Source organism: Xenopus laevis, chromosome 9_10L (assembly GCF_017654675.1).
Source record: "Xenopus laevis strain J_2021 chromosome 9_10L, Xenopus_laevis_v10.1, whole genome shotgun sequence".
NCBI lineage: Eukaryota > Metazoa > Chordata > Amphibia > Anura > Pipidae > Xenopus > Xenopus laevis.
The window spans coordinates 49,624,506-49,639,273 of record NC_054387.1 but is presented as its reverse complement, the minus strand read 5'-3'; the positions used below and the strand labels follow the sequence as shown (position 1 = coordinate 49,639,273).

Here is a 14,768-nt window from a genome sequence, read left to right as displayed (position 1 = left end):
ACAGTAGGTGGGCCACACTAATGAAGTAAGTACAACATGGCAGGGCACCAAATTTTTTTTAAACTTCTGGGGGGACAAGTTTTTTTACATGGACGTTTAAGGAGGGCCCTGGCCACCAATTTTCTTATAACGTGGGTTGGTGGGTTAGCTGGGTGGGCACTGGACACCAATTTTTTCCACCCATGTGGAGTCTTAGCCACCAATATTTTTTAATCGGGGGCCCTGACCAGAAATGGTTTTTTTAATGGGGGGCTCTGACCACAAATGTGTTTTTCAATGGGGGGGCCCTGAACACCAATATTTTGTTTTTTTTATTAACATGTGGGAACCATAACCACCAATGTTTTTTTTTTCTTAGTGTGTGGTGGGGGGTGGACCTGTGGGGTGGGGAGGGCGGACCTGTAGGTGGGGCTTGTGGTGGGCGTAGCCCAGGGGGCCCAGGATTTTTTTTTGTATGGGGCCATATACTTTGACCTCTGTTTCCATCATTCAATGACAGTTATATTGCTAGTATAGTTTCCCTAATATTAATATGTATCGGAGAGGCATTGCTTACAGTATTATCAATGTTGGATCTGTATAATTGCGCATTAGTGGAGTCCATCTAGCATGACTCTGTCGCTAGCCAGTGACTCTTTCCAGGTTGTTCATTGTGAGAATAATGAACCTGTTGGTAAACCAATGAGCTATGACTGCCACATTTTTCCTTGTACATTATGGGGCAGATTTATCAAGGGTTGAATTGAAAATTGGAATTTCAAATTTGAATTCTCAAGTTTTTTTATGGCCAAAACTGTCAAATTCGACTAGGGAATTGTTCAAATTCGATTCAAGCTTTTTCATGTATTGTCTCTTTAAAAATTCAACTTCGACCACTGGCCATCTAAAACCTGCGGAATTGCTGTTTTGGCCTATGGGGGATCTCCTAGAACCTATTTGGAGTCTAAATGTGCGATTAATTTGATTCGTACAATCCGAATTTGAACACATACGGACTATTCACCCGCAGAAAAAAATCTAGATTTTTTAACAAATTTAAGTTGATCTTTTTTTATTCAAATTCCGAAGTTACTCCCATTAATTACTTCGAAATTTGACCCTTGATAAATCTGCCCCTAACTGTTGTATTTACAGTTATCATAACAAATGTGGCTAGGGTCACTGTCAGACCCCAAGTGTTCCCTTTGAGGAGGGGGAGAAAGATTTCTGATAAAGTAAACTTTAATCTTAATGCTGCTCAGAGTCCTCTGTCATAAGAAACACAGCATTTCTTCCTTCTATTGTGTATACATGGGCTTCTGTATCAGACTTCCTGTTGTCAGCTTAATCCTCAAGGGCAGGGCATGAGCATGCTCAGTTTGCTACTCTCCCTCCTGTAATCTGAGCCCAGAGCCATAAATGAACATAGAAAGGCTCAGGAAGTGATGTCACAGTAAGCTTGATGTTTACAGTGGTGTGGTAAAGCATTCTACAGAATAACTACAGTGTAAGGTGTGTGACACACGGGCAGATTCAGGGAGATTTAGTCACCCGGCGACTAATCGCCTCTTCTTCTGGGCGATAACCTCCCCGAACTGCCCCGACCTGTCTTCCCGTCTGCTATAATGAAAAGTCGCCTGCGCTAAAGCACATGCGGCCCTTCGTTCCCGAAGTTTCCTCATGAGGCAACTTCGGGAGATCTCGGAAAATGAAGCACTGCGTGTGCTTTAGCGCTGGCGGCTTTTCATTATAGCGGACAGGAAGACATGCAAAGACAATTCGGGGGGAGATTGTCTTCCGAAAAAAAGAGGCGATTAGTCACCAGGCTACTAAATCTCCCGAATCTGCCCATGTGTCACAAGCCTTATATCTTGCACTATTATGGCTAATCTATTGGCAATAAACTGTCTCTGTAGCTTTCCTTCTTCTTTACGCCCTTTTGATCGCTATATTGGATTGTTCCCTCATGATCTCTAATTGGGTAATAAGTAATAAGTAAAATAAGTAATAAGTACAGGCTTCAACCTAAAATCACCCTCCGCCGTGCCTGGATGCAGATATACACAATACTCTCTGGCATTTTGAGCACACTGAGGTCAAAACAGTTTCCTATAGGCCCAATAAACAGTGTCAGTCTATGGAATCTTACAGCAGTGACTTTGGCATTTGCCAGAATTTCTACCTTCCTGCCCACAACAATAACAATATAAATATGACTTATATAGAGAAACCTGCCCATCTCTTTTGTGCAACATTTATTAGAAATGTTATGCTGGAAAATTACATGTCATAGAATGGGGCACTAAATATGCCAACCTTGCATAAACTCTTCTACTCTTTCATCTCAATTCTGAGACACGGTCCTCTTTCATTTGGCAAAGAAAGAGACCATGAACATCCCCCAATCTATCTTATACCAAAACAAGTTAAAAGATGGTGTCCGTAATAATGTAACTTGACTGTGAAGGAGGGAAGCAGCCTACTAAAAAGATGGAGGAGGACTTAAAGGGATTTAAATCCATTTTTCAAAGAGCAAACAGATTTTTTTTAATATTTCATTTTGAAATCTGAAATGGGGCTAGACATGTTAGCTTCCCAGGTGCCCCTTAGATTGATGGTGAATCTCACTGCTTGCAGATGTCTTGTTGTTGCACTGCAGAGGATTTGGTGTGTAAGTCACGGTGGGGGGTGTGGATAAAAGTCCAAGCTAAGGTGTCTCGTGTGCAGTTATGAGAAGACATGGGTGATGAAGGGAGGGGGTGTGTCTTGGCCACCCTTGTGTAGATCTAGCACTGTCTGTCTATATAGTAATAGTTTTTCCATAGGAGGTATAAAACTGCTTTTGAAACCCTTGCATTGTCCTAGACAGTGGTGTAACTATAGAGGAAGCAGACCCCGCAGGGAGGGGGGGCCAGGGAACAGGGGTGCCCGGACCACAAGGTCAGCTTGTGTCAGAATTTGTGTGCCAGGTTGTGGCCTGTTCTGGTGGCCTGCACTGAGGGTTTTTGCGGTAATGGGCCGCTTTCTCGGGGGCCTGGCACCGTATCGGTACGCCACTGGTTCTAGATAATCATTCCCACCATAATTCCCATAATTTTTACCATAAAATAAAATCAGCATTTAACACTAAGAGGGTTAAAGCATATAATAGCTTAACTCATTCATTGCCTGGAGGGATGTTTCATAACGTCAATACTGAGATCCAAGGCTGAGAGAAAAAAGTTAATGGTTTCTGTTGTAAAATACCAGCAAAACAGGCTGGTTTCAATGGCTTAAACTGCAAATCAACATTACACCTGGAGATACTGTAAGTTAAGGCTGCAGAATCTATTTTCTAACATCAGATGTTGCATCTCGTAGGGGAGCTTGAACATAAAAAAAATCTGAAAACTACTGTAGATATACAACAATAATAATAGAGTTAGGGCTCATTCACTATATTGTGCAGATAAGTCATAAATGAATGAACTGCAAAAGAACTTGCCAGTCTGTGTGGGTAATTATGGGCACTTTGGCTCTATGTTGTTTAGATACATAAAAATGGTAGTAATTGTTTGAAAAACTCAACCTTTTAGAGGTTTTAGACATCCATTATTTTCATGGAATCATTCAGCGTTTTTTTCAATTCTTACTTGTTATATTCAGATCATTTAATAACTTTCATGGCATTGGTGATTTTAGAGAGAGTTTAATCATGGTTTCCAATGGCTCTGATTTTGATCTTTAGCCTGGCCGGTAAAAATGATGCTTGATGCCAATGTTATTAATAGGAAAAAAAGGCAAGAATATAGGAAGGAACCTTACTTGAGGCCTTAACAAGGATTTTAATATGTTTTGTTATGATAGCGTTTATCAACTTACTTTAAATTCAGTTATGTATACCAGGGATAGAATACCTCCTGAGAAAGATAGGTTAAGGTAACGTTTAAGCATATGAAGATTAAGTTATTAAAGGTTAAGTATCTGAAGATTATTAATAGAGAATATGTTACTAATCCCTACTTACTACGAGGTATACTCTAGTTAGAATGCTCAGGTGTAGGCTTTCATTCCCTGTATTTAAAGTAATAAGGCTATGTAACGTTGTGATAGCAAACTCACAGGGGTGGCAGAGTTGTATATTCATGTCTGAAATATTCATGTAATAAGTATCTTTATACACAGGAACAGACTAGGATGTCCGGGGCCTACGGGGATGACTTCAAGGGCTCGCCCCCCCTCCTCCGTGCCCCGTACATTTTTACCTCCATTTCCTCCTACAATTAGGCAGATGGGACAGTCCAGATGGGGAAAGGGAACAGTCTGGACGCAGTAGAGATGGTCCATGTGGGTAGAGGGGAAGGTCTACGGTGCAGTAGCAAGTCTGGGTCGATTTGAGAAGCTAGCTTGGCTCCTGTTGCTGAAGCAGTCCTGGGTTCGGCAGGGACCCCCGACTCAATCTGACACTGTTTATATAGTATTTTATGTAGCTTTATGATTCTCACATTGATACATTTACTTCTAAGGTGCAGATTTACTAAAGGGCGAAGTGGCTAATGCTATCAACTTTTCGCCAGCGTTGCCACCCACAGGGACATCGCTAACAGGCGTGGGCGCCAATTCGCTAGCGAACGGGACCATCGCTAGCGTTCATTCACACTCTATTGACAGGCAACTTTTCGCTCTGACGAATGATCGTTACTCCGCAAATTCACTAAACTGCGGATTTTACTGAATGTTAACTCTTTCGCCAGAGTTGACTTTGCCACCTCAGACCAGGTGAAGTGCTAAAAAGTAGCTACATCTTCCTCAATCTTCTGTCACTTATACACACACATATCTTGTGTGCCGAAAATGCATTAAAGTTCACAAAACGCTGGCGACTTTTCCTTTTTTTAAGCAGGATTGCCTGCAAAAGTCCTAACAAACTTCTTTTTGGGTAACCGGTTTTCTCCAGACATTTCCTAACATATGGAACATTAAGTTTACAAGGGGCTCATGTGTAGGGCATTATATCAATTTTCTTTTCTTTATTAAGGTTCCCTGGACATTTTTAATAAAAAGTGGTAACTTCAAGCATTTGCACCAAAATTTATAATAAAGTAACGCTAGAGAAAAGTCGTAATCTTCGCATATTGGTGAATTAGTGTAGTGGTAGCGAATTTTGCACCTGGCGAAGTGGTGCGACAATTCGCCCTTTAGTAAATCTGCCCCTTCGACGTTATGGTGACCTTTGAACAAACAACTTATGTTCAAGCTGTATGATAAAGATGTATCAGACACTTTTGAAAATGTATATATTTGTGACAATCTAAAAATTGTGGAAACTGGTATGATAGATTTATTAAAGCAGCTATGGATTGTGGGAACTGGCCACTTAGTTATGTGATTGTCTTGAGTCTTATGAACACTTATAAACACAGATTTTTTTGGACAGTTCATAAGAAGCTCCAGTTTTTCTAATATTTGGGTTAAATATTAAAGTTGTTTTTTTCCAAATAATCTAATTTGTTACTATATTATGCTAATTGTGCATCTTTATTTATTTACTTATTCAACTGTGTTATTATGCCTGGCGAAGGGGTGTGCCACTGAAACATTGCACCAGAATTCATTAAACACGCAGGGGTTTCTTGTTTTTTATTTATAAACTCTAGTGTGCCAGTAACTATTTTTATATTTTTATCAGTACACAGTCTGCGATATGTATGCAGATTTAGAACAAATGCCACTATTCAAAAAGAGCCTGCTCTCAATCTGTAAAATATATGTTTCGCCCCCCCACTTACTCCCTCTTTATTTTTTCGAAAATGCCTTAATAAAAACTATGATTAAAGTAAAAAAAGGCGACTGGAATACATTGCAACTCACAATACTATGAGTTTGTGCCAGCATAGTTTTATGTGTAATAGATCTTGCTGGACAAATATAATTTCCTTCTATGAGGAGATGAGCAGAAGAATAGCTGTTGGGATAGCAGTGGATGTGATCTACTTAGACTTTGCTAAATTGTTTGATATAGTATCCCACAGAATGTTACTGGAATGCTAGCCTTGTATTTTTACTTGGATATAGAAGTGGCTGAAGGATAGATTACACATAGTGGGGTCAAATAGAACATTCTCTATTTGGATCAGTGTTAGAGGAGTACCACAGGGGTCTGTCCTTGGTATGTTTGCTTTTTAATTGTTTAGTAATAGCCTGAAGATAGGCAATGTTTCTAGTTTTGATGATGATGCTAAATTGTGCAAAACTATAAGTTCCATGCAGGGTGCTGCCACTTTGCAAATTGAATTTACTAAATTGGAGAAGTGGGTGGAAATCTAGCAAATTAGGTTTATTGTCGATAGGGGCAAAATTTACAAACCTATAACAATTGGTAATTGGTACTACCTGATTAAAGTAGAAGTGATTTAAGCTGCCTAGACATCTAACCCACCCATGTGCCAGTTGGTGAGATATAATTTGGCCACATCTGAAGTGTTGCCCTTTTCTAGGATGAAAAAAGCTCCACTCAAGTACTTAGAAAGCCCATTGTTTATTCATACTTCTTATTCAGCGTTCATTCATCAATATAGTCCCTTAATTTTGGAAAACCTAATATAAATCTTCCTATTCCAATCACCCCTAACTGACTATGTAGTTCCACCTAGGGCAGAGCAGTACCCCACTTTCCTGTAATCAGTGTGATCAGCCCTGCTGGTACACATTTTGGGCACAGTGTATTTAGGCTAATTAAAAATGAGTGATCAAACAGCCTATCCTCCCAAACACAGGCAGCACTTTATTCACAGGAAGTCACGTCTCTTTGCTTTTCTACATTCTGGGCCATTTGGAAGACCCTTTAGCCATAATAACTCAGATATGCCAGTAAGATCATTTCAGAAAATGGACAAGCACATTAACCCTAATTTAACCCAAGCGTTATTCGTATTAGTGATGTCTGGCAAACCAAAGCAATCTCCTTTCCTCAGCAAATATTTTACTGACTTTCCAAGGAATTGTAAGATTGGTAGATTTTTAATAATCATTTATTTTTGTTTGGAAAAAAATCAACAGAATAGTTAAAAAAACAACAAGAAACTAACTGGATATGAAATATATATAATGATGCTAATAAATGTAGTTATCAGTTATTTGCTAATTTACAGGCACAACCTTTCTACCAGAGACAATAATACAGAATGCAGTCCTTGCATATGGGCGGTCCAGTGGGTAAAATATTTTATTAAGAATAAAATGTAAAGCTCACTGTTTAGGGGGTCCCTTAAATTCCCTAAAGTCCCTAAAATGTTCTGCTGTGGGGCCCACTCACTTCTAATAATGCCACTTCTTAGGGGTGACATAAAGGGGCAGATATTAAAAGGGGTCGAAGTGAAAATTAAAATTTTCTAATTCAAATTTTTTAGTTTTTTTTATGGCCAAAACTGTCAAATTCGACTAGGGAATTGTTAACATTCGATTAAATTTTATTAAAAAAAATTCAATTATTAAAAAAAATTCAAATTCGGTTTTTCGAAATTTGATTTTCGAAATGTATCATATACTGGCCCTTTAAAAATTAGAATTTGACCATTCGCCACCTTAAACCTGCCGAATTTCTGTTTTAGCCTATGGGGAACGTCCTGGAATCAATTTGGAATTGATTGCAGCATTCCTGAAAATCAATTTTTTTCGGAGAGTTTGAAAAATTTGAATTTTTCCATATATTTCAGTTGGTCGAATTTCAAGTTTAAAAAAACTCCCTTGAACTCTAAATTCAAGCCTTGATAAATCTGCCCCAAAAATGTCATGGATTTGCCTTACTGGATTGAGAGTTATGTTACAATATGGGCCGACTTCCAGCACAGGGGGCAAAGCACTGTTTAAGTACCTGGAACAACAATTGCAAACAAACACAAAGTATATGAGTCGTTTTTTACACATTGCAGCCTGCCTTCACCTGAACAATGGACTTGATTCTGCAAGTGCCAGTTATCTTGCTGCAGAGATGAATGATGGATTTAATGCAGGTTGGTATCAGAGCTGCCCTGTACAGCCTTCCTTGCTTTGGAATGGCTCTAGTATCAATTATTCACAACCTTCCTGCCCAAATTAAATGGAATCAACCCAGGAACATTCTTATTTAATCTATTCATTGTAATACAGTGATCATTTTATTATGGGCCTGGCTCCTTAAAGGCAGGCTCACTGTAGTGAGAGGGAAAGTTCACATTTAAAGGGATACTGTCATGGGAACAAATTTGTTTTTCAAAATGAATCAGTGAATAGTGCTGCTCCAGCAGAATTCTGCACTGAAATCCATTTCTCAAAAGAGCAAACAGATTTTTTTATATTCAGTTTTGAAATCTGACATGGGGCTAGACATTTTGTCAATTTCCCAGCTGCCCCTGGTCATGTGACTTGTGCCTGCACTTTAGGAGAGAAATGCTTTTTGGCAGGCTGCTGTTTTTCTTTCTCAATGTAACTGAATGTATCTCAGTGGGACATGGGTTTTTACTATTGAGTGCTGTTCTTAGATCTACCAGGCAGCTGTTATCTTGTGTTAGGGAGCTGTTATCTGGTTACCTTCCCATTGTTCTTTTGTTTGGTTTCTGGGGGGAAAAAGGGAGGGGGGTGATATCACTCCAACTTGCAGTACAGCAGTAAACAGTGATTGAAGTTTATCAGAGCACAAGTCACATGATTTGGGGCAGCTGGGAAATTGACAATATGTCTAGCCCCAAGTCAGATTTCAAAATTGAATATAAAAAAATCTGTTTGCTCTTTTGAAAAATGAATTTCAGTGCAGAATTCTGCTGGGGCAGCACTATTAACTGATTCATTTTGAATTTTTTTTTTTTCCCATGACAGTATCCCTTTAAGGTCAGGGCAATGACACATGGAGACAATTCAGATGCTTTGATGGAATGAGTTGATGCTGGAGAGTTGTCTGGAAAACTTGGTAGTCTGTGGGGCAAATTTACTAAAGGGGTGAAGTGACTAATGCTGGCGAAAATTCGCCAGCGTGACGTCATTTCGGTACTTCGCCGATTTACTTACGGACACAAGCATAACTTCGCTAGTGAAGGAGACTGACGCTGGCGCTCATTCGCACTCAATCGCCAGGCAAAGTTGTGCTCTGGCGAAGGCACGCAACTGCGCAAATTCACAAAGATGCGGATTTTACTGAACGTTACCTCTTGCGCCAGACTTGCCACCTCAGACCAGGCGAAGTGCAATAGAGTAGATGCGACTTCCTTAAAATTTAGTTGAAAATGTTCCTTTTTTCAGGGTGATAGGCTGCAAAAGAGCGTAATCTTTTTTTTGGGGGTAACCGGCTTCCCCCCTACATTTCCTAACATTTGGCACATAAACTATACACTGGGCTCATGTGTAGGGCAATATAACAACTCTATTTTATTTTATTAAGCTTCCCTGGGCTTGTATAATATAATGTATTTGCTGCAACATATACGTCCATTCAACCTTATGCAAGTTAAACAACACTAGCGCAACTTCGCTTTGCTTGCCGAATTATTGGTAGCGCAACTTTGGCAGCGTTTGGCGCCCTGGACGCAACGTCGCATGTTAGTGACTTAGCGTTGTCTGAGCAAATTTTTGCGAGGTATTGTGCTGCCTGCGAAACGGTTGCTGACGAATTTTCGCCACTTAGTAAGTTTGCCCCTGTGTGTTTATGCTACAAAATAACAATTTTCCAAAACTCCTCCGTAAACCACCATAAACATGTAATTTCAGTTGTGCCAATGTATGTTAGTTGATGTGCAAAGTTCATCCTACTATTCTTATTAATATTTCAGTAAAATATTACAGTAACCAGGCTCTTGCACTGAAATTCTCCCTTTAGGGACCTTCCCACTTGGCTCACACCCCACACCATTGGTACCATTGCATTACAATTAAAAGTTTCAGCATTCATTTAACATTACTGCTGCAATAATTCTGTTTAATATTTCATTCAGTCCATTAAGTGCAAAGGTGTCTTTCTATTCCGGGTACAGGATTTGCTTGTCAGCACCACCAAATCAGTAGCAGGGAAGAAAGAATGAGAAGCCATGTAACGGAAACAATATGGGAATCTGGAAAGGAAACAGATAAAGATAATGAGATATATCTAGTTGAATTATCACATGAAATCAACATTGAGCCCTGCCCTTTAGATATTATTATTATTTTATTATTAACATGTATTTATATAGCGCCAACATATTTCATAGCACTGTAAAGTAAATGTGATTATACAACTAAATCACATGAATTATATACATAGAACATATGGAGGTACATATATCACAATCAATACCGGTACAATAGGTGAGGAAGGCCCTGTGCAGAAAGAGCTTTCAATCACCAAGTATAACATTTCCTTCTTTAAATGTGAATGCCCCCTGTAACTTACTACCACGCTGTGTGATGGTGATCACTGTTTCGCCTCCAGGTAGATGCCTTTTGGAATCCTCCATTTTGCCTACACAGTTGTATCCATTTGTGTCACTTTCGCTAAGGTCTTCCAGGGTCATGTGGAATTTCCGAATAGTCCCAGAAAATCTGAGGCGATCTGTATATTTATGGTCTACTTCCAGCAATATAATAGGATGATTGTCTAGGCAAATTACCATCTTGTCAATGTTTTCATGTTTTGCTGTGCAGGAGATGGTACCTGGTGTACATAGAATGTGTTAGAGCTCTTTATTTATAAGAATTCCAACTGTCCTCTAACTATCCCCACTGTTACTATAGGCACCATCTCTCCCTACTATACCTGCTATCCCACAGTCACAGTCCCTTCCCAGAGACTATTACCCCACTGTTACTATAGACACCATCTCTCCCTACTATACCTGCTATCCCACAGTCACAGTCCCTTCCCAGAGACTATTATCTCACTGTTACTATAGGCACCATCTCTCCCTACTATACCTGCTATCCCACAGTCACAGTCCCTTCCCAGAGACTATTACCCCACTGTTACTATAGACACCATCTCTCCCTACTATACCTGCTATCCCACAGTCACAGTCCCTTCCCAGAGACTATTATCTCACTGTTACTATAGACACCATCTCTCCCTACTATACCTGCTATCCCACAGTCACAGTCCCTTCCCAGAGACTATTATCTCACTGTTACTATAGGCACCATCAGGGCCTGACTGGGACTAAAAAGCAGCCCGGGCAAAAAAAATCAAAGCAGCCCACATGTAAACACTCGATGGTCTTGTACTCATCCACTTATATATTGGGGTAAAACTGCAAAAAATTATGTGCATAAAGAGCTGCCTCTCTCATTTAAAGTGATACTGACAAAATTTTTCATTTCAAAATATTAATCTACAATAAAAATTACATATAGGTCAAGTTGAAATACTTTTATGCCAAATTATAAATAGCATTCAAAGATAATGTTATGATGGATATTAAAAAAGGTTATGTAATGTAAAATATGTTAAAGATTCTGCAGCCTTGTGCCTTTATATGGCCACGGAACCCCTCAGTGACTTCTAATATCCTTATCATTTACAGTAGGGGGTACATGATCCCATATAATACATGAGTGATACTCAGAGTTCCCTGTATAACTCAGCCTGCAGCCTTGTGCCTTTATATGGTCACAGAACAACCCCTCAGTGACTTCTAATATCCTTATCATTTACAGTAGGGGGTACATTATCCCTTATAATACATGAGTGATACTCAGAGTTCCCTGTATAACTCAGCCTGCAGCCTTGTGCCTTTATATGGTCACATATAAATACCTGGAATACCTGTTATCCAACAGTTACAGTCCATTCCCAGAGACTATTATCCCACTGTTACTATAGGCACCATCTCTCCCTACTATACCTGCTATCAGACAGCCAGTCCCTTCCCAGAGACTATTATCCAACTGATACTATAGGCACCATCTCTCCCTACTATACCTGCTATCCCACAGTCACAGTCCCTTCCCAGAGACTATTATCGTTCTGTTACTATAGGCACCATCTCTCCCTACTATACCTGCTATCCCACAGTCACAGTCCCTTTCCAGAAACTATTATCCCCACTGTTACTATAGGCACCATCTCTCCCTACTATACCTGTTATCCCACAGTCACAGTCCATTCCCAGAGACCTTTCATACTAGTGGTCATTCTGTTTCATGGTTTCACTTACCTGGCCCTCTCTTATAATCAGGGCTACGTTCCCCTCCACAAGTTTGAGAATAGCAGTTTGATAAATCCATTATTTCCTGGCTATTAAAACCGTTTGCTGTTGTGGTGAAATTCCGAATTTTCCCAGAAAATGTCAGTTCATGTGTATAACTGCTTAGGTCCTTGTCTACCTTCACAGATATCAGTTGTGGCCCATCTAAACGTAAGGTTAAGGACAGCTCTCTGATGTCTGTCTCCTCATCCACTGAGCACTGTATGGTGGCTGAATTTTTGGAAAATTCATTGATTTTTGTGGGAAGTTGAGAGATTTGGTTCTGCAAAGCTACAGATACAATGAGAGGAGAAATTGTTAGGAAGATTGAAGGTGTGAATTCACATACCTGGAGTTAGGGATGGAATAGGAGATACAAGACAGCTTAGCTGAGGCAGAGTAAGCAAATCCACTGAACTGTTATTTTCAGTCTGATTCTCTAAAGTGTTGGAAAATACAGCATTATGAAAATGTTTTTAAATTGATTAATTCGGGCTGTTCAAAAAGGGTAGATGAAAATTGTTTTATATAAATCAAGCATTTGCTACCCAAATACACCATCAGAAATTTAGGAACTGCATACAATTAAAGGGGTGTCCTTTCACTCCTGTAACCACATAAATCCTTTTTATACAGCACTTGGTCCTAGATATTTGGGTGCTGAGGGGCGCAAAGCTTTGTATATGGTTAGAATGGATGCAATGCTCCAGCCATTCTTTAATAAATTAGCCCAATATCTTCCGGTACAAACAAATGCTTTATTTTAACAACTGCATCCTTTTAAAGGTAAAGTTACTTACTAAAATGTTATCCTAAATTTTGCAGATGAAAGAACTGATAATAACTTAGCATTTGTACTTTATTACTTTACTACCCATAAAACAATGAATGTATATTTATTGTGAATATCGGAAAATGATTTTCTCCATCTAATTCTTTCTCTGTGTCCTGATATAGAGCAGAATAATGGATAAAGGCTTACAGGAGGCAAGGAAAAGGAGGGAGATGATGAAGAAGCGGGTAACCCCCATGCTGTGAAGAGGCGAGCGAGGGCACATGCCAGTCATGGAATCTGTAAGACAAAATGACAGTTAGGGAAGTATCGTTTTATATGCATGTCACTTCAAGGTTTCGGAGATTTCGGAGATTTATTTGATAAACAAGCAAATAGGGTATGGGGAATTCTTTATTCCATTCTGTGTTTAACAAGGGAACTTTGAGAACGTCTATCCCATGGCATGGTATGGCTTAAGGTGGCCATACACCAGCCGATAAAAGCTGACGACAGACCGAGTCGGCAGCTTATTGGCACGTGTATGGGGGCCCCCGAAGGAGTTCCCCGATCGAGATCTGGCTAAAAGTCGGGCAGATCTCGATCGGATGGGATGGCCGCATCTGTTCGTTGATGCGGTCCCGCAATCCGCCCGTTTGCGTTCGCTAGGATCCGAACGTTGGGCCCTAGGTCCCACGATCGGATCAGCCCGATATTGCCCACCTCAAGGTGGGCATATCGGAGGGAGATCCGCTCGTTTGGCGACATCGCCAAACGAGCGGATCTCTCCATGTATGGCCACCTTTAGGCATCAGAAAGGGCAAGTAGGAGCTGTTGTGTCATTTCTGAGGTCACTGACACCTTTTTTCCCCCAGTATTTTATTTTCTGCAAATTCTTTTACCACAAGCCCACCACATCTAAGCTCTAGATAAAATAGTGCTCAGGGCAAAACAGACTGTGCCAGTTTCCATTATTTACTAACAGTAGAACTCTTTAAACTGTTGCCCTTCCACTGTTGTTAAACTACAACTTCTAGTGCCCCACATCCGCCTTCTATTTTTAACCAGCAATCATGGGCCTTTGCTCAGGCAGTTTCACTGTGTATTATCCAAACTTTTAAATTTGCCATGAAAATTTGATGTAAAGAACACAATTGTGATCCTACTTTACTGCTCTTTTAGGGAATAGAATTGGTGCAGAACACTATGGTAATAAGCGATTGAGATTTGAAAATTTTGCAAAGGGAACAGCGATGGATTTTTGAGCTACAGTCAGGTCTGTTTGTCTTTCAGTTGCAGTTATTAGTGAGAAGCAAATGTGTCTCTGATAGAAACGAGGGACATCTAAAGGTAACCAGCAATATTATTTAGAATGTCACATTGCTTTGCATGGAAAGAATCCACCAGTTATTTATTAAAAGAATGTGACTATAGGAGTCATTAGTGAACTGGAAGGTTGGATGCAAAGTGCAAAGATAGGGCACAATCCACCAATTTTATTGCACATTTCACCAGGTGCTCCAGCCTTAATTTATTACCAAAGCACTCTGGGCTCCATTTCAGAAAGCAGAGACCCGTGGCTGCTCCATTAAAGGAGACATTTTGTGTAAAAAATAAGAATGTACCAGTGCATTATACTCATTTACATATAGAAGAATTGTGCTTAAAAAGTAGCGTTTCAAGCTGATTTATTGAATATTTCTGCAAAAACCCTAATAATCCCTCCCTTCATCCTGCTCCCTGAATTCCCAGGCTGTGGAGGGGAGCCGGCGGCTCTCAGCTGTCTGTACTGTAGGACAGGAACCAATCAGCAGCTAGCAGGACCTGATAGGGAACTGAAGCCTGTCTGTGCT

At 40.0% G+C, this 14,768-nt stretch overlaps 1 protein-coding gene and 1 long non-coding RNA gene across 2 annotated transcripts in view; one reads left to right on the top strand and one right to left on the bottom strand.

Annotated features, from left to right (window-relative positions):
• The window catches only part of LOC121398206, a 100,439-nt gene extending 87,243 nt beyond the window's left edge, over window positions 1-13,196 (top strand). The window contains exon 19 of the long non-coding RNA XR_005964179.1: window positions 13,101-13,196. This is a non-coding gene — a long non-coding RNA (uncharacterized LOC121398206). The remainder of the gene's footprint in view (window positions 1-13,100) is intronic.
• LOC108702012 lies at window positions 9,487-13,210 on the bottom strand. Its single transcript, XM_018237015.2, has 4 exons — window positions 13,126-13,210; window positions 12,114-12,434; window positions 10,358-10,618; window positions 9,487-10,037 (listed from the first exon to the last, which is right to left on the bottom strand). The coding sequence occupies exons 1-4, from the start codon at window positions 13,208-13,210 to the stop codon at window positions 9,970-9,972; spliced, it is 735 nt and encodes a 244-aa protein (XP_018092504.1). The 3' UTR covers window positions 9,487-9,969.
• Window positions 13,211-14,768: the final 1,558 nt, after the last annotated feature.